The 26794-nt window shown below is 48.2% G+C and overlaps 1 protein-coding gene across 1 annotated transcript in view; it reads right to left on the bottom strand.

The window, feature by feature from the left end:
• mertk (MER proto-oncogene, tyrosine kinase) overlaps positions 1–26794 on the bottom strand; it is a 171480-nt gene that overhangs the window by 13264 nt on the left and 131422 nt on the right. Inside the window, exons 9-17 of the mRNA XM_033020527.1 lie at positions 23583–23733; positions 21611–21773; positions 14071–14159; positions 13167–13262; positions 10745–10825; positions 6922–7014; positions 4626–4747; positions 3227–3336; positions 2275–2434 (exon numbers count right to left, since the gene is read on the bottom strand). Coding sequence (XP_032876418.1) covers positions 2275–2434; positions 3227–3336; positions 4626–4747; positions 6922–7014; positions 10745–10825; positions 13167–13262; positions 14071–14159; positions 21611–21773; positions 23583–23733 — 1065 coding nt within the window. The remainder of the gene's footprint in view (positions 1–2274; positions 2435–3226; positions 3337–4625; positions 4748–6921; positions 7015–10744; positions 10826–13166; positions 13263–14070; positions 14160–21610; positions 21774–23582; positions 23734–26794) is intronic.

The following is a 26794-nucleotide window of genomic DNA, read 5'->3' on the forward strand; positions in this document are numbered from 1 at the left end:
TAGGCATATGGATGAGAAGGGAATGGAGGGTTATGGTATGAGTGCAGGCAGGTGGGACTAAGGGAAAAAAGTTGTTCGGCGCGGACTTGTAGGGCCGAGATGGCCTGTTTCCGTGCTGTAATTGTTATATGGTTAATAAGCAACTCTTTGTAGACAGATGAAATGACAGCAGCATTTAAGAGGCTTTTTAGGTTGGACATGAATATGCAGGGAGTGGAGAGATACGGATGACATGTAGGCAAAGGAGATGAATTTAACTTGGTGTCTGCTCACACAGTCAACACGCTTGTCTCCCGTATTAAGTCACTCCCCCCCCCCACCCCCCCGCCACCTTTCCCTCCCAACTCCAGTCCCGTCCCGACCCCCTGGGAAACTGAAGGGAGCGACAATCAACTGGGATGGAGTCTGCATGGAGCCCACCACCGGAGTTGTGTATGACTGCCTGGGCAGCCTGAGGGTGGCAGATGCACCCTGCTCGTGTAGTGGCCGTGGAGAGACTGCGGGGGGAGTACCTCACTCTGACTGTGATAGGGAGACAGAGGCGCGCACACACACACACACACACACACACACACACACACACACACACACACACACACACACACACACACACACACACACACACACACACACACACACAAACAACACACACACCACACACACACACACACACACACACACACACACACACACACACACACACAAACACACACACACACACACACACACACACACACACACACACACACACAGGCCCCAAACACACACACACACAACCCAACACACACACACATACACACCTACACAAACACACACACACACACACACCCACACCCACACAAACACACACACACACACACACACAGCACACACACACACAGTGTGGAGTTCCTCTGACTGACTGACTATCTGTGTGTGGGTGTGGAGGGTGGGACAGAGAGAGAGAGAGTGAGAGAGACACACACACTCACACAGGCAGCGTGGAGTGCCTTTAACTGTGTGTGTGAGAGAGAGAGAGACAGAGGCAGACACACAAACACAACGGGCAGTGTGTACCTCTATCTGTGTATGTGTGTAGGGGAGAGAGAGTGCTACAGTTACACAAAGACACAGTAGAATTTTGGAAATGTCATCCCGTCACCCATTCCTTCTCTCCAGAGATGCTGCTTGCCCACCGAGTTAAAGAGTGTCCACGGTAGACTCACGAGACACTAAGGTAAACGAACGGGCCACTACGTTCTTCCAACGAGTTTAAATGTTTCAATTTTTAACTTCAGAAGTCCATTTTACTCGTGGAAAACTTTAAACATGTTTGAATTTTTCCAAGAGTTAACAAGTTTCACGGGTATCTACCATTAGCGCCACGAGTCGCTAAGTTGCGTCCACGAGTTCCGACGTTACAACTACGTTCATCGTACGTGATTACCACGAGTTTTAACTCGGGGTACCTCGTGTGTCAACTCGCACCGTGAGACAGGGGTTTTATTCATTCAACTCTCAACAACTGCATGACTATCCACTTCCCTGCAGAGCCCAAATGCACAAGGGTTGTCGGTTCCATTGCATCTTGCACGTTGTCTCCCGCTGGAGGGGAGAATAATCATTACACCTGAACACATAGTGGTGGTCGGAGCAGACTCGGACGGCCACAAAGCCTGTTTCCACGCTTTATCTCTAAAGTACAACAACTTCGGGTGCACCTCCCTCCCTCCCACATTGCAAAAACATCTGGGCTGCTACCTTAATTAGATAGCGGAGTCAGGGGATGTGGGGAGAAGGCAGGAACGAGGCACTGATTGTGGATGATCAGCCATGATCACAGTGAATGGCGGTGCTGGCTCGAAGGGCCGAATGGCCTACTCCTGCACCTATTGTCTATTGACATGACATAGGAGCAGAATTAGGCCATTCAGCCCATCAGCCATTTAAAATCATGGCTGATCTATCTCTCTCCTAACCCCATTCGCCTGCCTTCTCCCCATAACCTCTGACACCCGTACTATCTATCTCTGCCTTAAAAATATCCATTGACAGCCTCTACAGCCTTCTGTGGCAAAGAATTCCACAGATTCACCACCCTCTGACTAAAGAAATTCCTCCTCCTCTCCAATCGGAAGAAATAAAGTGACAGGAAATTTTACATGGAATAGGTGACAAGGAAATGTGGGGATGGGGAAGTGATGGGATTGTTGTCACAGCCAGCAAAGCCTCGAAGGGCTGAACGGCCTCGTTCTTGCTGATGAATAAACAAACATGATGAATATGCAAACATACCACGTCGCTTTTGACTGTGAAAACTCGATCGGCTAGGCTCTCGAGGGCGATCCATTTCACTGGCATCTTGGCAATACGGCCTTGTCTGTAATAGTCCCCGCTGTAGATTTTCTTGGACAAGCCAAAGTCAGCCACACACACCGTCATATCCATCTGTAACCTGGGGAAGCACAGCAGATACGTCTGTTAAACGGGAACAGCATCTGGTCAGTCAACTCTCTTCCACGGGGCACAAGATCCATGGGAAAGGAGCAGGAACCAACCAACAATTCCCAAATACCACGAGATAGTAACACAGGAACAAACTCTTTAACCAATCAGCGGAAAGATAATACATGATTACCATCGAGCCATCCACAGTGTACAGATACATTAGTTAGCCTGTGGAATTCTCTGCCTCAGAGGGCGGTGGAGGCAGATTCTCTGGATACTTTCGAGAGGTAGATAGGGCTCTTAAAAATAGCGGAGTCAGGGGATATGGGGAGAAGGCAGGAACGGGGTACTGATTGTGGATGATCAGCCATGATCACATTGAATGGCGGTGCTGGCTCGAAGGGCCGAATGGCCTACTCGAATTTCCGAAATTGCCTTTTAGAAATTGGCTTTACTTTTAAAAAGGACTGAAAGAATTAATGAATGGAAGAAAGGTGGGAAGTGCATTCTGCATGGCCAGATCTCGGAACCACAGTGGGGGAGGTGATGTGTAGGAAGGAACTGCAAATGCTGGTTCACACCGAGGATAGACACAAAGTGTTGGAGTAACTCGGTGGGACAGGCAGCATCTTTGGAGAGGAATGGGTGACGTTTCGGGGTTGAGACCCTTCTTCATCTCGACCTGAAACGTCACCCATTCCTTCTCTCCAGAGATGCTGCCTGTCCCACCGAGTTACTCCAGCATTTTGTGTCTCCGTGGGAGACCAATTGAACATGAGGGGGTTCCTACAATACTCACATGCAATTCCGGGCCGCAAGATCCCGGTGTAGGAAGCTTCTGTTGCTCAGGTATTCCATGCCACTGGAGATATCCACCATGAACTTCAGCAAAGTCTGCAGTGGAATGAACTGGGAAACAAGCAAGAGAGAAACACACGCTTGAATAAGAATCAGCAACAGGTTTATTCCCCCACGCTCTGCATCCTTCCCATAGCTGCACAATTCGCAACTCTTCAACCCATTCATGTCCACACCTAGTTTGAGTTTAGTTTAGCCACACAGCGCGGATACAGGCCCTTCGGCCCACTGCTCTGTGCCTACCAGTGATCACCCTGTACACTAGCACTATCCCACATACTGGGGACAATTTACAATTTCTACCAAACCCAATTAACCTACAAACCCCAACATCTCTGGAGGTTGGGAAGAAACCGGAGCACCCGGACAAGACCCACGCAGTCACAGGGAGAACGTGCAAACTCCATACAGACAGCACCCGTAGTCAGGATGGAACCCGGCTCTCTGGCGCTGTAGGGCAACGACTCTACCACTGGCCCACCTTGCTGCCCTAAAGGGATCTCTAGTCTTTGTCCAACAATCTGCCCATTGTAAACCTCCCTCACCTGTGTTCACTGATCACTGGCCGCTCCTTTCTTCCAGCTTTCTTTCCCGTGGCCCCCACCCCCCTGCAATCATTCTGAAGAAGGGTCCCGACCCGTAACACCACCTATCCATGTCCTCCATAGGTGCTGCCTGACCCGCTGAGTTACTCCAGCACTTTGTGTCTTTGTTTAGTAAAAACCAGCATCTGCAGTTCCTGGTTACAGCAGTAATTGGTTTTAAGGTACAAGTCCCACCTCTTTACCTCCAATTCCATTGGTACCAACTCATGCTCAGATGTCAATGCCCACAACTATTCCCCTCGCTTGACCTCCTCCCACCTGCAAGTGGTGACAGACTGTGTAGGTGGGAACTAATCCTTCCTTCACTAATGGCCCTGTCCCACTGTACGAGCTAATTCAAGAGTTCTCCCGAGTTTCCCCTCGGAGATTTACGGTAATGGCCGCTCGTAGGTACTCAGGGCTCTCGTGGACATTTTTCATGTTGAAAAATCTTCACAAGTCTTCCCGAGCTTACCGTGTTTCCCGAGTACCTGCCGTTAGCGTTACGAGCCGCTAAGAGACGTCCCCAAGCTCCGACGTACCCGCTACGTACATTCTATGTGCTTACCACGAGTTTGATTTTTTTTTTAACTCGGGAGAGCTCTTGAATGAGCTCGTACAGTGGGACAGGCCCTTAAGGAAGACACAAACAATCTCCCAAAAATGCCAGTGGACCGAGGATCTAGTGGGAGGGAGGAACTGAAGGGAAATGGGGTTTGTAAACCAGCGCATGATTCTGTCAAGATGTCCACTTACCTCCTCGTTTGTTTCCAGCCTGGTGCGCAGCAGGAAACTGTGTAAGTCGCCATATTTCATGAAGGGAAGGATGACCATGGGCTTTGCCATCTGCTGCCTGGAGCCCAGCTCCAAACACACACCTAAAGAAAAATCAGACACTTGTTGATGCCTTATAGGCCTTAGGCTATTTTTAGGCGACTGTCATAGTCATAGCAGGTCGCTGAGAAAACGGCGACTGGAACCCCCCCTTCGAGATAAAATTTGAAATAGGATCATTACTTTAACAACATTAAAAAAACTGAAGTCAGCACCAGCGACAACCTATGTCACCTGGGGACAACCTACATCACCTTAGGACAACCTACGTTAACCTGGCGACAACTACGTTAACCTGGCGACAACCTACGACAGCACCTACGTCAGGAGAAGTCGAGCTACGCTCATTGGCGTCAATCCCACTGTCGCCGAAAATGTTTCAACACGTTGAAAATCCAGCGGCGACCAGAAAGACGCTACGACTGTTTGGGCGACTAAGGAGACGACTCACGACCATACAGGTGACACCCCGGCAACCATGTGGCGACAGACTCGTCGCCTAAAAAATCACCTAAAAAATAGCCTAAGTGGGACAGGCCGTTTACACACCACCTACCACCAGCTCAATTCCTTAAGATTGAAAGATGCAGCACAGTCCCTTCGGCCCACTGAGTCCATGCTGGTAATCCATCACCCGTTCATACTACCTCTATACTATCCCACTTTTGCAAACACTCCCGACAAATGAAGCAATTAACCTACACACACACACACACACCTCCAGAGGTTTCCGTTCAGGTTTCCTACGTGGGACAGGGGCATAACTCAGCGGGACAGGCAGTATCTCTGGAGAGAAGGAATGGGTGACGTTTCTGAAGAAGGGTCTCGACCCGAAACATCACCCATTCCATCTGTCCAGAGACGCTGCCTGTCCCGCTGAGTTACTCCAGCAATATGCGTCAACCTGCAAACCCGCACGCCTTTGGGATGTGGGAGCAAACCGGAGCATCCGGGGAAAACCCCCACGGTCACAGGGAGAACGTGCAAACTCCATACAAACAGCACCCGAGGTCGGGATTGAACTCGGGGTCTCTGGTGTTGTTAGCCAGAGGCTCTACCAGCAGTGCCACCATGCTGCCTTTCAATGAGGTGCCTCCGGTGGTTGCATGGTTGTCTCCGGGAGCTCCGTTTCCCCCCTCACTCCAAAGACATGCGGGCTTATCGGCTAATTGGCTCCTGTAGATTGTAAATTGTCCCTAGTGTGTAGGATGGCGGTGGATATAGGGGTGATGGCTGATCGGCGCAGACTCGATGGGCCGAAGGGCACATTTGCGCGCAGTGTCTCTACAGTCTAGGATATATTCCTAGCATCAGTCTGAGATCTGCTCAGGGCGTTTCCTCCATTCAAGCAGCTGTTGAAACAGTGCTGTAAAGCTCCAAGGTGCAGCCTTGACAAGAGTGCTCAAGAACATCACGACACAGTGAGTGAGCGTGGCTGGATGGAGATGGACATATTACCAGTTATTATTGAATGGAGCTGCATAGGAAGGTGGTGCTTGGAGTTTAAAAATAGCTGTGTTCCCACATAATGACAGGGCAGGCACGAGAGGCCAAATACTTTCATTTACATGACATTGCTGTGTCCCAAACATTATGGTAGCCTGAAATGGGGGGACTATGTATAAACACAGCTGTAATTTCTACATGGTGAAACCAAAATGTATAAAGATGACCTTTATTAAAATCTGACAATGTGCACTTTAACCACATGTGATTATATTTTTCTATTACAAATCTCAAATTGTGGAGTAGAGAGGCAAATAAATAAATGATGGGGCTTTGTCCCAAACATTATGGAGGGCACTGTGGCTTAGTTTTCAGTTTAGTTTAGAGATACAGCACGGAAACAGGCCCTTCAGCCCACGAGTCCACGCCGACAAGCGATCACCCCGTATATGAGCCGTATCCTACACACACTGGGGACAATTTTACAATTTTACCAAAGCCAATTAGCCTACAAATGTGTACGTCTTTGGAATGGGGGAGGAAACCGGAGATCCCGGAGAAAACCCACGCAGGTCACAGGGAGAACATGCAAACACCGTACAGACAGCACCCGTGGTCAGGATCGAACCCGGGTCTCTGGCGCGGTGAGGCAGCAACTCTCCCGTTGTACCACCGTGCTGCATTTTGTTAGGACATCACATGCATTACCTACGTCAGGTGAAGATCACACACCTATGTACATTAAACATATATATATGTATATATATAGTACCTAGTAGTTTAATGACATTTGGATGATCAAAATCTTTCATGCAGGCTGCTTCACTCAAGAATTCTTCAATTTCCCTCAGTGAGAAGTCATCCACTGGAACAAAACAAAAAGATACTTTTACACCCAAATATCAAGGATAACTTGATTTTACATTTTCAGATTATACAATGAAGAACATTTCATAAAAATGCCCCTGCTAAATTTCCCATCCAGCAAAACTAAAATGAACAAGCTGTCCTCTACAACTAACATTAATGTATTTTCTTGCAACTCTTCGTAGAATCTCTATGTCACTGCTGGAGCAATAAACTACTTGGCCTGGCTTCAACGATGAGAACAATAAAATGTCTGTCTCTCAGTTGAGTTAGAAACATAGAAAATAGGTGCAGGAGTAGGCCATTCGGCCCTTCGAGCCTGCACCGCCATTCAATATGATCATGGCTGATCATCCAACTCAGTATCCTGTACCTGCCTTCTCTCCATACCCCCTGATCCCTTTAGCCACAAGGGCCACATCTAACTCCCTCTTAAATATAGCCAATGAACTGGCCTCAACTACCTTCTGTGGCAGAGAATTCCACAGATTCACCACTCTCTGTGTGAAAAATGTTTTTCTCATCTCGGTCCTAAAAGACTTCCCCCTTATCCTTAAACTGTGACCCCTTGTTCTGGACTTCCCCAACATTGGGAACAATCTTCCTGCATCTAAGCCTATCCAATCCCTTAAGAATTTTGTAAGTTTCTATATGATCCCCCCTCAATCTTCTAAATTCTAGTGAGTACAAGCCGAGTCTATCCAGTCTTTCTTCATATGAAAGTCCTGCCATCCCAGGAATCAGTCTGGTGAACCTTCTCTGTACTCCCTCTATGGCAAGAATGTCTTTCCTCAGATTAGGAGACCAGAACTGTACACAATACTCCAGGTGTGGTCTCACCAAGACCTTGTACAACTGCAGTAGAACCTCCCTGCTCTTATACTCAAATCCTTTTGCTATGAATGCTAACATACCATTCGCTTTCTTTTATATATCTCGGGTTGTTATATCTCGGGTAATAGCGTCCCGTTTGTACATGAAACCGCAACTGCTTAATAACTATTCACCATTATGAAGTGTTCATAGCATCTCAGATAACATCACAGAGTCGGGGAATCGAGGACCAGAGGACGCAGGTTTAAGGTGAGGAGGAAAAGATTTAATAGGAACCTGAGGGGCAACATTTTTTTTACATAGGTGGGTGTATGGAACGAGCTGCCAGGGGAGGTAGTTGAGGAAAGTACTATCATAACGTTTAAAAAACATTTGGACAGGTACATGGATAGGACAGGTTTGGAGGGATATGGGCCAAACGCGGGCAGGTGGGACTAGTGTAGATTGGGCATGTTGGTTGGTGTGGGTAAGTTGGGCCGAAGGTCCTGTTTTCACACTGTATGGTCCACAAACTTGCTGTATTTAGGCGCTCACCATGCACAGAGTTACAGGAACCTGCAAAGCAGCAATCATTGCATTTCAACATCATTTGAGGAAGTAAACTGAGTAATAGGAGTCAATATCACCAACAGCTTTTCCTGGACAACCTATATTGAACCAACCACCAAGAAAGCACACCACCGCCTCTACTTCTTTAGAAGAATTAGGAATTTAGGCAAGTCCCCTACAACTCTCACCAACTTCTACAGATGCTCCTTACAAAGCATTTTATCAGGATGCATCACAGCTTGGTTTGGGAACAGCTCCATCCAAGCGCAAGAAATTGCAGAGAATTGTAGATGCAGCCTGGACCATCACACAAACCAACCTCCCTTCCATTGAAGTTAGACAAAAATGCTGGAGAAACTCAGCGGGTGAGGCGGCATCTATGGAGTGAAGGAAATAGGCAACGTTTCGGGTCGAGGCCCTTCTTCAGACTGATGTCAGAGGAGGGGGCGGGGCAAAGATAGAATGTAGCCGGAGACAGTAAGACTGGTGGGAGAACTGGGAAGGGGAAGACGATAGAGAGCGAAAGCAATGACTATCTGAAGTTAGAGAAGTCAACGAGAAATAAACTACCCAAGCGAAACATGAGGTGCTGTTCCTCCAATTTGCGCTGGGCCTCACTCTGACAATGGAGGAGGCCCAGGACAGAAAGGTCAGATTGGGAATGGGAGGGGGAGTTGAAGTGCTGGGCCACCGGGAGATATAAAGGTATAGATGGTGTTCTTTCTCTTCCGGCAAATCATAGATCTGTCTGTCTCCTTCATTCCATCATTGTGCAGAACCTTCAGCCAACTGGCCACCCGCCTCAAACCACAGCCAACTTGCCCATCTACCCCAAGCCACAGCCAACTTGCCCATCTACCAGACACCCCACCCTAAACCACACCATCTAAATTCATCATCTGAAGCAACAAATTCCCATACTATAAAAATTATTGCCATATTATGTACTATAATATTGCCTTACATATTATACACTGTAAATGGCTCAATTGTAATCATGCATTGTCTTTCCGCTGACTGGTTAGCACGCAACAAAAACTTCCCACAGCACACGTGACAATAAGCTAAACTCAACTAAACTCCGGCAGCTCGTTCCGTATACCTACCACTCTTGTGCCCCTCAGGTTCCGATTAAATCCCCACTCCCCACTCTCACCTTAAACCTATGTCCTCTGGATCTTGATTCCCTTTATTCTGGGTATTAGCCCTGTCCCACGGTACGAGTTCATTCCAAAAGCTCTCCCGAGTTTTAAAAAAATCAAACTCGTGGTAAGCACGGAGAATGAACGTAGCGGGTACGTCGGAGCTCGGGGACGTCTCTTAGCGGCTCGTAACGCTAACGGCAGGTACTCGGGAAGACTCGTTAATGGCAGGTAAGCACGGGAAGACTCGTGAAGATTTTTCAACATGTTGAAAAATGTCCACGAGAGCCCCGAGTACCGACGAGCGGCCATTACCGTAAATCTCCGAGTTCGATTCAGGGCAAACTCGGGAGAACTCTTGGAATGAACTCGTTCCGTGGGACAGGGCTTTAAAAGACTGTTCTATTCCTCTCATGAATAAAGAGCGGTCCTGACCTACCATCTACCTCATTGGAGCCCCTTGGACCATCTTTAATTGTTTCTTACACAATCCTTTTTCTTGCACTAAACCTTATTCCCTGTACCCTGTATCAGTACACTGTGGACGGCATGATTATGTATTGTCTTTCCGCTGACTGGAACCTACCGAGGTACACGTGACAATAAACTAAACTAAACTAAACTAATTTACCAGTCACTTAGCCATCTTAAACGGATTTCATTTTTCAACTGCTAAGTAACTTGAATACGTCAGTGTCACAGACATTGTAAATCAATGCAGATAATTAGTCAGGAGTGCTTAATTGTCATATTTTGGTTCAGTTTAGAGATACAGTGCAGAAACAGGCCCTTCGGCCCATCGTGGTCCGCACCACCCAGTGATCCAGGCACATTAACACTATCCTACACACACTAGGGACAATTTACATTTATGCCAAGCCAATTAACCTACAAACAAGTACGTTTTTGGAGTGTGGAAGGAAACCTGAAGATCTCGGTAAAAACCCACACAGTCACCGGGAAAACATACAAATTCCGTACAGACAGCACCCGTAGTCGGGATCGAACCCGGGTCTGCTACGCTGAAAGCGATGCAAGGCAGCAACTCTACCATTGTGCCACCGTGCCGCCCAGCTATTTGCAGCAGCTTAACAGGCCGATGAACACATTACGTGCATCATATATGATAAACCAAACAAATGAATAAATGAAGCACAACACTAGTTCCAATACCAGTCTGACTAATTACATCAGTAGCCTTACACTTCATAGTCTTGACAGCAACTTTATGACTGCTGCCATCCGCCTGTTTAAGATGTCCCTCCATTACAGATCCAAATTCACCTGCAGTAAAATAAGAATGTAAAGATCAGATAGCTGGCTGCTTACATGTACAATATGTAACAGAATGCTATCACAAAGTTCAGAGCAAAATAAACCCAACTGTGTACAAACTAACTTTTATTTCAAGACGTCTTCAATACAAAAACAGGGATGTAATGTTGAGGCTCTATAAGGCGCTGGTCAGGCCACATTTGGAATATTGTGAGCAATTTTGGGCACCATATCTGAGGAAGGATGTGCTGGCTCTGGAGAGGGTCCAGAGGAGGTTTACATGAATGATCCCAGGAATTAGTGGGTTAACATATGATGAGTGTTTGTCGGCACTGGGCCTGTACTCGCTGGAGTTTAGAAGGATGAGGGGTCCCCTCATTGAAACGTGCAGAATAGTGAAAGTGGATGTGGAGAGGATGTTTCGAGGACCAGAGGTCATAGACTCAGAATTAAAGGATGTTCCTTTAGAATGGAGATGAGGAGGAATTTCTTTAGTCAGAGGGTGGTGAATCTGTGGAATTCTTTCGATGGAATGGTCTAAGCTCCTGTGGAAGCTTCGATCACCCCGACTATGGATGGTTCGACTGCCCCGACTGCGGGAGAATAAAGAGGAAGAAGCTTGGTCTTTATTTCCTTCCATCACAGTGGGGAATGTGGGGAATCCGCTGTGGTGGATGTTTATGTTGACTTCCATGTAGTTGTGTATCTTGGTGCTTGTTTGTTTAGCGTGGCTGCATGGTAAATCGAATTTCACTGTACCTTAATTGGTGCATGTGACAATAAACTGAGCTGGAAACCTTGAAGGCAAATGGTGTTAGCCTTCACCGGTAGCCAACTACAAGTACCACTGATCACCTTGTTCTGAACCAAGCTTTGCTGTGCTTTGGGCCCAGTTCAAGAGGGCGTCACTCTTCCAAATAGGGCCCAGAGAAGATTTACGAGATGTTGCCAGGACTTGAGGGTCTGAGCTATGGGGAGAGGTTGAGGCAAGGACTCTATTCCTTGGAGAGGAGGAGGATCTTATAGAGGTGTATAAAATCATGAGGGGAATAGATCAGGTACACGCACTGAGCCTCTTGCCCAGGGTTTGACAATCAAGAACCAGAAGACCCGTTTAAGATGAGGGGGAAAGATTTAATACGAGCCTGAGCGATAATATTTTTTACACAAAGGGTGGTGGGTGTATGGAACGAGCTGCTGGAGGACGTTAGTTGAAGCTGGGACTATCACAAGGTTTAAGAAACAGGTACGTGGATAGGATAGGTGTCGAGGGATATGGGCCATATGCAGACAGGTGGGAGTAGTGTAGCTGGGACATGTTGGCCAGTGTGGGCAAGTTGGGCCGAAGGGCCTGTTTCCACACTGTATCACTCCGTGACATAACATACACTTGATGGCAAGACTAGCTGAGAATTCTTTCACCTTAAAGAATCCACAGAAATGTTCAATGCTTAACTACTGCATGGAAAATAGTAGTTGTAATCATGTATTGTCTTGCTGCTGACTGGTTAGCATGCAACAAAACCTCGGTACACGTGACAATAAACTGAACTGTAACTAAACTATAACTGCATGTCTATAATACACACTTCTTCATGTTCACAAAGTCTTCCTCTCTCAGTCCAGAACTTGGTGTACTGCCAGCGTTGTTATTTGACATGCTTTATGATGAACACACAGGCACTGGGCACACAGCAGTACAAGAACAGCATTAGTGGATGCAACAGCACGACTGCCTGGCATGTCATGTCAGTGCAGCCTTCCGTTCTGAAGCTGGCAAATCACTACGTTTCTGACAAAGGTCAGATGTCAACAGTGCAAGGTGCCTGGAGCTGGGATGCTGCATGTGGCCATAGGGGAGAAACCCACTTCTACATATGTGTTTCTGTGCATTCATGTGTCCCGGTGTCTGTGTATGTGTGTGTCCCAGTGTGTGTGTATGTATGTGTCCCAGTGTGTGTGTATGTGTGTGTGCTTCAGTGTGTGTACTTGAATGTGTATGTGTGTGCTTCAGTGTATGTGTGTGTGCGCTTCAGTGTGTGTGTGTGTGTGTGTGCGCGCTTCAGTGTATGTGTGTGCGTGTGTGTGTGTGTGTGTTTCTGTGTGTGTGTGTGTGTGTGCTTCAATGTGTGTGTGTGTCCCAGTGTAAGTGTACGTGCATGTGTGTGTGCTTCAATGCTTGTGTTTGTGTGCTTCAGTGGGTGTGTCCCAGTGTAAGTGTGTGCGTGTCTGTGTGTGTGCTTCAGGGTGCTACATGTGTGTGTGCTTCAGTGCGTGTGTGTGTGCTTCAGGGTGCTACATGCGTGTGTGTGAGTGTGCGTACGTTTTCTGGCTTGGTTTCATAGCTCACCTTCACCTAGAACCTTGCCCAGAACCAGCAGAGTCCTGTCAGTCATCACATCCTGCAGCTTCTCTTTCAGCTCTTCCCGGATTCCCAGGTGATCCACTGTGGGAACAAGTGTTGGAACGTTGGATCGTATCAGGCCACCGTCAACTACCGGCTCTCTGGAGATGGTCTCCATGCGAGTGACCAAATCTACCAGCCCCCCCCTTCAGTAGCCCACCAGGACAGTCCCGGCAAACACGGCACGACACGCCCACTCCATCCCCACGGAGCGGGAACTCCATCCCCACACACCAGGAATGTAGGTTAATTGCCTTGGTAACATTGTAAATTGTCCCTGGTGTGTGTAGGATTGTTAATGTGCAGGGGTCGCTGGTCAGCGCGGACCCGGTGGGCCGAAGGGCCTGTTTCCACGCTGTATCTCTAAACTAAACTAAACTAGACCTGCCCAATGTCTTTTCAACGTGCCTTTCTTGAAGTTACTGCTTGGCTTTCAGCTGAACAAGGGGGGCTTGCTATGTGTGTACAGAGCTTTGTGGAAACCACTTCTGGAACCTTTAGTGAGGTTTAGGCTTAGTTTAGTTTTCAGTCTGCGCCGACCAGCGATCACCCACTATATTAATTCTATCCTACACACACAGGGGCAATTTTACAGAGGCCAATGAACCTACAAACCTGTACATCTTTGGGATGTGGGAGGAAACCGGAGCTCCCAGAGGAAACCCACCCAGTCACGGGGAGAACATGCAAACTCCACGCAGAGTGCACACAAGGTGAGGATGGAAGCCGGGTCTCTGGCGCTGTGGGGCAGTAACTCTACCGCTGTGCTGCCGTATTGCCCTTCATTAACCATGATGGAGCTGCTTTACAGCCACATAACTCTGGTCAAGATGGGAAATATTGATCTTACGTGTTAGGTCAAACGTGCGTCGGAGATAGGTTTTCTTCACGGTGTAGTGAACAGTCGGCTCTGTGTCATCTCCATCGCTGAATACATTCCTTAATGAGCAACAAAACACAATTTGTGAAATGAAAAATACCACCATCAAACGCATAGTGTTACATCGTGTGCCGACGGACGAGAAGCCGAAGCAAAGAAGTCGAGCACCAAGTTGTAAGCGGCCGAACGTGCGCATCCCTCGGGACAGCCCCCACTCTCGCACGGCCACCCTCCGCGGGCTGTGGGTCGGGTGGAGCGGAGGTTTGGGACAATGTTCATGCCTTCACAGTGATGTGATGGACGCGGTGGTCTGGACCAATCGCTGGCACGTCCCGCCCCCCGGCAACGTCATGTCCGTTATTGGACTTTTCTGTTGAGCGGCAGTCGGTCCTTTGGCCTGTAGGCGACGCCGCCTTTCGGGTAGGTGGCGTTTCGACAGAGCGGCCATTCGGTAAGTTTGCTTTTAGGTGACGCAGTTTTTCGGTTAGTTGGCTTTTAGGCATCCCGCCCTTTCTGTTTGTTGGCGTTTCACTTTCGGACTTGTTCGGTTTTTTGGCTTTGACTTCTTTGCTTCGGCTTCTCGTCCGTTGGCGCCACGTCCGGGTACCATGTTACACGGTTAATGCAACACAAAAGCTACTGATATATTTTAAGGAAAGTGAAATACCTAAACTCTTTTTGGAACAAACTGAAGCATCCTGTCACCAACTGGAGAGCGGTCCTGACCTCCCATCTACCTCATTCGAGACCCTCGGCCTACTTTTAATCAGACTTTACTGGCCTTTATCTTGCACTAAACATTACTCCCTTTATCCTGTATCTGTGCACTGTGGGCGGCTGGATTGTAATCATGTATTGTCTTTCTGCTGACTGGACAGCCCGCAACATAAAAGCTTTTCATTGTACCTCGGTACACGTGACAATAAACTAAACTGAACTAGGCTAGGTGTGCTTGGCTTTTGGATTTAACTATATAATGGAAGCACGGTCGTACCTGAGAGTATCCGTAAGTCAGGCGTTCGTAACCCTGGCCAACTTGTACCTGTCAGCTGCTTTATGTGGAGAATCAATATTCTCTCGTCAAACACCCCAGAAACAAACATTGCAGCCCGGTGGCATGAATATTGATTTCTCTAACTTCAAGTAATCCCAGCATTTCCTCTCTCTCCATCCCTCCCCGACCCAAGTTGCACCAGCTTCTTGTTCTCACCTAGCAAACAGCTAACAATAGCCTGTTTCCTTTATCATTGTTACTTTTTTGCACATCTTTCATACGTTTGTTCTATATCTCTCTACATCACCGCCTATATCTCTCGTTTCCCTTTCCCCTGACTCTCAGTCTGAAGAAGGGTCTCGACCTGAATCGCCACCCATGCCTTCTCTCCAGAGATGCTGCCTGTCCCGCTGAGTTACTCCAGCAGTTTGTGTCTATCTTCAAGATAACCTTTTCTTTTTTGAGAAATAAAAGTCACAAACTAAACATATCCCATTAAAATGAAAACAATGTCAGCTGTAGTGGACAGTTTGTTCAATTTAGTTGTACTGGATGGGAAATTTATGAGGGGCATATTAATTAAATATTCATGGTATATTCTGCAAATATAAAATCAAACAATATTAGATATGGAATTTTACAGGTGCATTTTTACAGGACCATTTGTTCAAAGCTACCGAGTGCTTTCCTCTCCTACGCAATCTTGTTTGAGATTGTGAACTTAATGCTATGACAGACCTTGTGTACCAGCAATGTAGATGGGGCAGCACGGTGGTGCAGCGGTAGAGTTGCTGCCTCACAGCGTCAGAGACCTGGGTTCGATCCTGACTACGGGTGCCGTCTGTACAGAGTTTGTACGTTCTCCCTATGACCGCGTGGGTTTTCTCCAGGTGCTCTGGTTTCCTCCCACACTCCAAAAACATGCAGGTTTGTAGGTAATTGGTTTCTGTAAAAATTATCCCTAGGGTGTAGGATAGTGCTAGTGTACGAGGTGACCGCTGGTCGGCGTGGACCAGGTGGGCCGAAGGGCCTGTTTCTATGCTGTTTCTCCAAATCAGGATTCGATCCTGACTACGGGTGCTGTCTATACGGAGTTTCTACATTCTCCCCGTGACTCTCACTACACTAAAGTGGACTCTCACTTGTTTTGGACAGATTATTTGTCTGGAGTGCTGGAGTACTTCCCCGGATGCTCAGATTTCATCCCACACTCCAAAGACGTCCAAGTTTGTAGATTAATTGGCTTCAATAAAATTGTCCCTAGTGTGTAAGGCAGTGCCAGCATATCGGGTGATCGCTAGTCGGTGCGGGCACGGTGGGCCGAAGGGCCTGTTTCTGCACTGTATCTCTCAATTCTAAAGTAAAGATTTTAGTTTTTAGTTTGTAGTTTTAGAAATACAGTGTGGAAACAGGCCCTTCGGCCCAACGAGTCTGTGCCGACCAACTATATCCTGGACGGTAGTTCTATCCTACACACCAATCTAATTCACACCAGGCAATTAGCCTGCAATCCTGCACATCTTTGGAGTGTGGGAGGAAACCAGAGCACCCGGAGAAAAGCCACGTGGTCACGGGGAGAACGTACAAACTCCAGTCAGACAGCACCCGTAGTCAGGATCGAACCCTGGTATCTGGCACTTGAAGGCAGCAACTCTACCGCTGCGCCACCGTGGTAAAGTCTAAATCCTTAGTAAAAAAACTGTTCAGCCAGTCAACATCCGTGGTTTGAAGTTTAAACATGTGGCCAACTTTAACCTTTCAAACGTGCTTTAAGTTGCAGAAGGGGTGGGAACAGAGGGAACGTCTATTATTGAGCACAGACAAAAGGCACCAAGGTAACAATTACTTTATAAACTAGCTGCTGGAGAAGAATTAATTTGTGCCATTCCAAAATTAACTAGGGACGTGAGCAAGTGGAGATGGGGTGGTTTAACCAGAAACTAATGAATGCATGGTGGAGCAGCGGTAAAGTTGCTGTCCTACAGCGCCAAAGACCCCTGGCCACGGGTGCTGTCTGTATGGAGTTTGCACGTTCTCCCCGTGACCGTGTGGGTTTTCTCCGGGTGCTCCGGTTTCTTCCCACACTCCAAAGACGTGCAGGTTGTAGGTTAATTGGCTTCAGTAAAATTGTTAAATTGTCCCTAGCGTATAAGATGGTGCTGGTGTACGGGGTGATTGCTGGTTGGCACAGACCCAGTGGGCCGAAGGGCCTGTTTCCACACTGTATCTCCAACGTCTAAAGTCAGTATCAAGTAACATGCCGATCGGGAAGCTGGGGTTGGTTCCTCAAGCTGGCACTGGGAATTGTTGGAATGACTCACTGTGCCCTGTCCTTCTGTGACCTAACGAGGTGCTGGTGAATAAATCTCAATCAGTTGCTCTAGTGTGTTTAATAATTAGCTGCTGAGATGCAGGGGTCCCACTGACAAGCCTCAGAATAAAAGGACCTACCTTTAGAAGGGAGATGAGGAGGAATTTCTTCAGCCAGAGGGTGGTGAATCTGTGGAATTCATTGCCACAGACAGCTGTGGAGGCCAAGTCAATGGATGTTTTCACAGCAGCGATAGACAGATTCTTGATTAGTGCCGGTGTCAAAGGATATGGAGAGAAGGCAGGAAAATGGGGGAGAGATAGATCAGCCATGATTGAATGGCGGAGTAGACTTGATGGGCCGAATGGCCTAATTCCGGTCCTATGACTGATGAACATGAGCTATTCTGTTATCTAATTTGTACCTTACAATCACCAACCAAACAGTTCTAGCAAGAGTTCTAGTTACTGCACTGTCTTGCCATGTGATGGATGGTGGAATTCTCTGCCTCAGAGGGCGGTGGAGGCCGGTTCTCTGGATACTTTCAAGGGAGAGCTAGATAGGGCTCTTAAAAATAGCGGAGTCAGGGGATATGGGGAGAAGGCAGGAACGGGGTACTGATTGGGGATGATCAGCCATGATCACATTGAATGGCGGTGCTGGATCGAAGGGCCGAATGGCCTACTCCTGTACCTATTGTCTATTGTCTACACAGACACAGGTGGCAGCTCATGAGTTAACCTGTTATTGCAGCAGAAAGAAAAGTTGGATTTGCTGCTGCAGTTCAACTCAAAGTAGAAATTCCTAAACCACTTGGCAGGGAGAGAGTCAGAAGGCGTAACCGGATATCAAACTGGAAGGAAATCCTGATCAGGCTATCCTGCAGAAAACCCTTTCTCCAGCACACAAGATAACCAAGCACAATATTGGTGGAGGAAAGCCTTTGTTGTAATCTCTTTCATTTTGTTTCATTTAGTCTAGATACAGCGTGGAAACAGGCCCTTCAGCCCACCCAGACCACACGGCTCAGCAATAACCGAAGATCTCCAAGAAAACCCACGCAGGTCACGGGGAGAGCGTACTAACTCCGTACAGAGATGGAACCCGAGTCTCCGGCGCTGTAAGGCAGCAACTCTACCGCTGCGCCACCGTGCCGGACAGGTAGCTTTAAAGTTGAAGGGTGATGTGTGGGGCAAGTTCTTGACAGAGTGGCAGACGTACTGGTTTGTAGGTTGACTGGCTTGGTATAAGTGTAAATTGTCCCTGGTGTGGGGTAGTGTAAATGTGCGGGGATCGCTGGTCGGCACGGACCCGGTGGGCCGAAGGGCCTGTTTCCACGCTGTATCTTTATACTAAAAAAGATATGCCCTGTTGTATTTCAGTTTGGCAACCTGGAAAAAAGCTTCTGATGGTCTACTCTACCTAATGCAACAGTCCACCCTTGCCTGGATGAAACCCTGTCTGCTAGTTCTCTGCCCATATCAGTAACTTAGCTACATCCTGCTTATATTTTGACAACTTTCTACACTGTCCGACACTCAACTCATTATTTGGCGTCTGAACATAAATATAGACAGGGCTTTACCTTGCACTGAACCTTATTCACGATAGTCCCTTTGTCCTGTATTTGTGCACTGTGGACGGCCCGATGGTAATCGTGTATTGTCTTTCCGCTGACTGGTTAGCACGCAACTGAAGCTTTTCACTGTACCTCGGTACACGTGACAATAAACTAAACTACACTGAAAAGTTTGCAGCAGAGAGGTAGGCCCATTCAGGCCACCAGACTCTTGTTGGCTCAAGAACAGAAATGTCTTTAATTTCTACGCAACCATTGCTCCAAGCTTTCCAAAGTGAGGTTGATTTGCTCTCTCTGTCGAGAACAGTGTTTGGAGTCTTACAAAATTCTAACTTCTAAGTCAATTGACCTCTGTTTTGTTTTGTTTAGTTAAGAGATACAGCGCGGACACAGGCCCTTCAGCCCACCGAGTCTGCGCCAATCTGCAATCCCCGCACATTAACACTACCTTACACACACTAGGGACAATTTACATTTATACTAAGCCAATTAACCTACAAACCTGTACGTCTTTGAAGTGTGGGAGGAAACCGAAGATCTCGGAGAAAACCCACGCGGTCACGGGGAGAACGTACAAACTGTACAGACAGCACCCGTAGTCAGGATCGAACCCACCCTCCGACACTGTAAGGCAGTTGCTCTATCACCACGCCACCGTACTGCTATGCTATTTCACCCACAATCCACAATCCACAGACTCTCATTCGTCAATTAAACACTTAAACAATTAAATAGGCAATTGGAACGAGGTTCGATGGGGCAGTCTGGTTGGCATGGATTAATTGGTCGAAGGGCCTGTGTCCATGCTGTATGACTACAACTCTATGCATATTAATCTCAAAATAATTGGAATATATAGTTTTATGACATATGCTGAGAGAATGGAGCAGCTGGGCTTGTAATAATAATAATAATGGATGGGATTTATATAGCGCCTTTCTACTACTCAAGGCGCTTTACATCGCATTATTCATTCACTCCTCAGTCACACTCGATGGTGGTAAGCTACTTCTGTAGCCACAGCTGCCCTGGGGCAGACTGACGGAAGCGTGGCTGCCAATCTGCGCCTACGGCCCCTCCGACCACCACCAATCACTCACACACATTCACACACAGGCAAAGGTGGGTGAAGTGTCTTGCCCAAGGACACAACGACAGTATGCACTCCAAGCGGGATTCGAACCGGCTACCTTCCGGTTGCCAGCCGAACACTTAGCCCATTGTGCCATCTGGAGTTTAGAAGGATGAGAGGGCATCTCATTGAAACATATAAAATTATTAGGGGTTTGGACATGCTGGAGGCAGGAAACATGTTCCCGATGTTGGGGGAATCCAGAACCAGGGGCCACAGTTTAAGAATAAGGAGTAAGCCATTTAGAATGGAGACAAGGAAACACTTTTTCTCCCAGAGAGTGGTGAGTCTGTGGAATTCTCTGCCTCAGAGGTGGAGGCAGGTTCTCTGGATGCTTTCAAGAGAGAGCTGGATAGGGCTCTTAAAGATAGCGGAGTCAGGGGATATGGGGAGAAGGAAGGAACGGGGTACTGATTGTGGAAGATCAGCCATGATCATATTGAATGGCGGTGCTGGCTCGAAGGGCAAGAATAACCTACTCCTGCACCTGTTGTCTATTGAATATTCAAAATCGATATAGGAATTGCTATGTTACCAGATTACACACAGTAAACCCTGGTCTATTCAATCTCTCCAGTTTTTAATCAAAAATAAAGAGATAATGTACTGGAGTAACTCAGCGGGTCAGGCAACATCTCTGGAGAACATGGATAGGTGACGTTTTGGGTCGGGACACTTCTTCAAAATTATCTATATGAAGAAGGGTCCCAACTCGAAACGTCACCTATCCATGTTCTCCAGAGATGCTGCCTGACCCGCTGAGTTTAGATTAGAGATACAGCGTGAAAACAGGCCCTACAATTTACTATTTTTGTCGAAGCCAAATTAACCTCCAAACCCACACGTCTTTATAGTGTGGGAGGAAACCGGAGCACCCAGAGAAAATCATAGAAACATAGAACATAGACAATAGGTGTAGGAGTAGGCCATTCGGCCCATCGAGCCTGCACCGCCATTCAATCTGATTATGGCTAATCATCCAACTCAGTATCCTGTACCTGCCTTCTCTCCATACCCCCTGATCCCTTTAGCCACAAGAGCCACATCTAACTCCCTCTTAAATATAGCCAATGAACTGGCCTCAACTACCTTCTGTGGCAGAGAATTCCACAGATTCACCACTCTCTGTGTGAAAAATGTTTTTCTCATCTCGATCCTAAAAGACTTCCCCCTTATCCTTAAACTGTGACCCCTTGTTCTGGAGTCATCACAGTCACAGGGAGAACGTGCAAACTCCGTACAGACAGCACCCGTAGTCAGGATCAAACCTGGGTCTCTGGTGCTGTGAGGCAGCAACTCTACCGCTGCGCCACAGTGTCGTACTACCAGCTACTGCCAAGTTACTCCAGCACATTATGTATTTTTTGGTCGACCAGCATCTGCAGTTCCTTGTGACCCGGATTTCTTACAAATAATTAAATTCTCTCCACCACAAGCAATTTTCAGAAATGAAGTTAAGCAAAATAAATGGCGTATTTAAGCAAAGATACGAACCCAAAGCGTGTCTCCTTCTCTCGTCTTTTGACCGCGGTGTACAAGATTGCAGCAATGATAATTATGCCACTGACGCAAATTATTCCAATCAGGACGGTCATCGAATGATCATCTTTACGGTCACCGGCAGCAGTAGCAGTGGAGAATGGCAGAACCATCTCATCTACAATCAAACAAAGAGGAGGAAAGTAGCTTTGGATTCAACACGGATTATTTATCTACCATTGTCCCACAAGGGTAGCGTTCATTCAGCAAGCCATGTTCATCAGACAAGTGATGCAGCTTTGTAGGACTGTGGTTAGGCCACGCTTGGAGTATTACGAGGGTAGACACCAAAATGCTGGAGTAACTCAGCGGGACAGGCGGCATCTCTGGAGAAACGGAACAGGTGACGTATCAGGTCGAGGCCCTTCTTCAAACACGATTATTTCCGTGCAGTATCTGAAGAAGGGTCTCGACCCGAAACGTCACCCATTCCTTCTACCCAGAGGTGCTGACTGTCCCGCTGAGTTACTCCAGCATTTTGTGTCCATCTGCCGTATTTAGTTTGGAGTCCGCGCCGACCAGCGTTCCACCGTACACTGGTTCTACCCTACCCTATACCCTGGGAACAATTTACCAAAGCTAGTTGACCTACAAACCTGCACGTCTTTAGAGTGTGGGAGTAAACCAGAGCACCTGGAGAAAACCCACACAGGTCACGGGGAGAACGTACAAACTCTGTACAGACAGCACCCGTTGTCAGGATCAAACCCGGGTCTCTGGCGCTGTGTGGCAGCAACTCTACCGTGCTATCCTGGGGTGTGGCAGGACAATGTATGGCACGTAACAGGTGGACATGCTAAGGAGGTTTTTGATAGGAAGATAGTTGGATCAAATGCCAGAGATAAGGGGAGATGATGTATGAGGTTTGAAGACTTGCGGATTGTGAAGCCAGATGGAGACAAGGAGCGGGCGGGAGGGAAAAGCAATGTGGGAGTCCAAATGGAGCAGAGGAGGGGTGAGGGGAGAAACGGGAGGGGAGAGGGGGATGGGGGAGGAAAAGGAGGTCGAGGGGGATGGTAGTCAGAGAATACCTAAAATTGGAACATTCAATGTTCATGGTGTTGTGTTGTAATCTACCCTTGAAATATGAGGTTCTGTTCCATTAGTTTGTGTGTGGCCTCACTCTGACAGTGGAGGAGGCCCAGGGCAGTCACGGTGGTGCAGCGGTAGAGTTGCTGCCTTACAGCGAATGCGGCGCCGGACACCCAGGTTCCATCCCGACTACGGGTGCTGTCTGTACGGAGTTTGTACGTTCTCCCCGTGACCTGCGTGGGTTTTTCCCGAGATCTTCGGTTTCCTCCCCACACTCCAAAGACGTACAGGTTTGTAGGTGAATTGGCTCGGTGAATGTAAAAATTGTTCCTAGTGGGTGTCGGATAGTGTTAATATGTGGGGATCGCTGGTCAGCGCGGACCCGGTGGGCCGAAGGGCCTGTTTCCGCGCGGTATCTTTAAATTGAAAACTAAACTAAACAGATGTTATAAGAATAGTTGAAAATCAAAATTGATCCAATCTCAAATAACTCAAAGAAGGTCAGGTATGACACACTTAATCCCCTGTATTTGTCCCTCTCATAGTATCATGGATTGATACAGTGTGAAACAGGCCCTTCGGCCCAACTTGCCCACACCGGCCAACATGTCCCAGCTACACTAGTCCCACTTGCCTGCGTTTGGTCCATATCCTTCCAAACCTGTCCTATCCATGTGCCTGTCTAACTGTTTCTTAAACTTTGGAATAGTCCCAGCCTCTACTACCTCCTCTGGCAGCTTGTTCCATACACCCACCACCCTCTGTGTGAAAAGGTTACCCCTCAGATTCCTATTAAATCGTTTCCCCTTCACCTTGAACCTATGTCCCTCTCCTACGCCTGAATTCCACTTCACCAGCAACATTGCTATTTGACACCACACACAGCAGTATTTACCATGACTTGCAATGAACACATGCAGTGGTTTGCTGTACGGTCCAACTCCCGTTTTGGTGAATGCAGCCACTTGTACCTTGTACGTAACATTAGTTGCCACGACATGAATAGTGTAGACCTGCCCGTCATCTTGTACAAGTTGTTTTATAACCTGGAAACGACAAAAGACAAAGTAAAAATGGTAGGTACACAAAATTGCTGGGGAAACTCAGCGGGTGCAGCAGCATCTATGGAGCGAAGGAAATAGGCAACGTTTCGGGCCGAAACCCTTCTTCAGACTGATGGGGGGTGGGTGGGGGGGAGAAGGAAGGAAAAGGGGAGGAGGAGGAGGAGCCCGAGGGCGGGCGGATGGGAGGGTGGGAGGAGACAGCTAGAGGGTTGAGGAAGGGGAGGAGACAGCAAGGACTAACAAAATTGGGAGAATTCAATGTTAATGCCATCCGGACGCAAGGTCCCCAGATGGAATATGAGGTGCTGTTCCTCCAATTTCCGCTGTTGCTCTCTCTGGCACATGGATAGGTCAGGTTTAGAGGGATATGGGCCAAATGCAGGCAGGTGGGTGGGACTAATGTAGCTGGGAATTGGGTAAGCTGGTTGGAGTGCCTGTTTCCGTGCTGTATGACTACAACAGTAAAGAATCGTTGAACTATGAATAATCTCTTGTCCGGGGAGATCGACTTTGATGCCACCACAATCCTTCCCATGGTCTCCCCGCTAAACATTTTGTCACCTCGACCTCTGAAACCCCACGTCTCCCGGGATGCCACAGAGAAGTTGGGCGGTGGAGCCTCGCAGGTCAGTGGGGCCTAGTGGATCAGTGGGGCCTAGTGGATCAGTGGGGCCTAGTGGGTCAGTGGGGCCTAGTGGGTCAGTGGGGCCTAGTGGGTCAGTGGGGCCTAGTGGATCAGTGGGGCCTAGTGGGTCAGTGGGGCCTAGTGGGTCAGTGGGGCCTGGTGGGTCAGTGCGGCCTAGTGGGTCAGTGGGGCCTAGTGGGTCAGTGGGGCCTAGTGGATCAGTGAAGCCTGGTGGGTCAGTGGGTCGGTGGGGCCTTGTGGGTCAGTGGGGCCTGGTGGGTCAGTGGGTCAGCGGGGCCTCGTGAGTCAGTGGGGCCTGGTGGGTCAGTGGGTCAGTGCAGCCTGGTGGGTCAGTGGAGCCTGGTGGGTCAGTGGAGCCTGGTGGGTCAGTGCGGCCTAGTGGGTCAGTGGGGCCTAGTGGGTCAGTGGGGCCTAGTGGATCAGTGAAGCCTGGTGGGTCAGTGGATCGGTGGGGCCTTGTGGGTCAGTGGGGCCTGGTGGGTCAGTGGGTCAGCGGGGCCTCGTGAGTCAGTGGGGCCTGGTGGGTCAGTGGGTCAGTGCAGCCTGGTGGGTCAGTGGAGCCTGGTGGGTCAGTGGAGCCTGGTGGGTCAGTGAGTCAGTGAGCCCTCGTGGGTCAATAGACAATAGACAACAGGTGCAGGAGTAGGCCATTCAGCCCTTCGAGCCAGCACCGCCATACAATGTGATCATGGCTGATCATCCCCAATCAGTACCCCGTTCCTGCCTTCTCCCCATATCCCCTGACTCCGCTATTTTTAAGAGCCCTGTCTAGCTCTCTCTTGAAAGCTTCCAGAGAACCTGCCTCCACCGCCCTCTGAGGCAGAGAATTCCACAGACTCACCACTCTCCGTGAGAAAAAGTGTTTCCTCGTCTCTGTTCTAAATGACTTACTCCTTATTCTTAAACTGTGGCCCCTGGTTCTGGACTCCCCCAACATCGGGAACATGTTTCCTGACCACGTCTTTGGATTTGCACCATGGACTTTGATTTTGCACTATGAATAGTTATTATTATGACTTTATTGGCCTGATTATTATGTCCTTATCTGTGTGTAGTTAGTTTGTGATTTTTAGTTTAGAGACTAGGGGGCGGACACAGGCCCTTCGGCCCAACTCGTCCATACCGACCAAGATGCCCCTTCTACACGGATCCCACCTGCCCGCATTTGGCCCATATCTTTACCTTGGACATACAGCGCAGAAACAGGCCCTTCGGCCCACCAAGCCCGTGATGACCAGTGGTCACCCGCACATTAACACTACCCTACACACGCCAGAGACAATTTAGAATTTTAACAAAGACAATTAGCCTACAAACCCGAACGTCTTTGGAGTGATAGTCACAGAGTGATACAGTGTTGAAACAGGCTCTTCGGCCCAACTCACCCACACCGGCCAACATTGTCCCAACTACTCTAGTCCCACTTGCCTCACTTGGTCCATATCCCTCCAAACCTGTCCTATCCATGTACCTGTCCAACTGTTTCTTAAATGTTGGGATAGTCCCAGCCTCAACTACCTCCCCTGGCAGCTCGTTCCATCACCCACCGCCCTCTGTGTGAAAAAGTTACCCCTCGGATTCCTATTAAATCTTTTCCCCTTCACCTTGAAACATACATAGAAACATAGAAATTAGGTGCAGGAGTAGGCCATTCGGCCCTTCGAGCCTGCACCGCCATTCAATATGATCATGGCTGATCATCCAACTCAGTATCCCGTACCTGCCTTCTCTCCATACCCTCTGATCCCCTTAGCCACAAGGGCCACATCTAACTCCCTCTTAAATATAGCCAATGAACTGGCCTCGACTACCCTCTGTGGCAGGGAGTTCCAGAGATTCACCACTCTCTGTGTGAAAAAAGTTCTTCTCATCTCGGTTTTAAAGGATTTCCCCCTTATCCTTAAGCTGTGACCCCTTGTCCTGGACTTCCCCAACATCGGGAGCAATCTTCCTGCATCTAGCCTGTCCAACCCCTTAAGAATTTTGTAAGTTTCTATAAGATCCCCTCTCAATCTCCTAAATTCTAGAGAGTATAAACCAAGTCTATCCAGTCTTTCTTCATAAGACAGTCCTGACATCCCAGGAATCAGTCTGGTGAACCTTCTCTGCACTCCCTCTATGGCAATAATGTCCTTCCTCAGATTTGGAGACCAAAACTGTACGCAATACTCCAGGTGTGGTCTCACCAAGACCCTGTACAACTGCAGTAGAACCTCCCTGCTCCTATACTCAAATCCTTTTGCTATGAAAGCTAACATACCATTCGCTTTCTTCACTGCCTGCTGCACCTGCATGCCCACTTTCAATGACTGGTGTACCATGACACCCAGGTCTCGCTGCATCTCCCCTTTTCCTAGTCGGCCACCATTTAGATAATAGTCTGCTTTCCTGTTTTTG

The sequence above is a fragment of the Amblyraja radiata genome, chromosome 5, assembly GCF_010909765.2.
Source record: "Amblyraja radiata isolate CabotCenter1 chromosome 5, sAmbRad1.1.pri, whole genome shotgun sequence".
NCBI classification, from domain to species: domain Eukaryota; kingdom Metazoa; phylum Chordata; class Chondrichthyes; order Rajiformes; family Rajidae; genus Amblyraja; species Amblyraja radiata.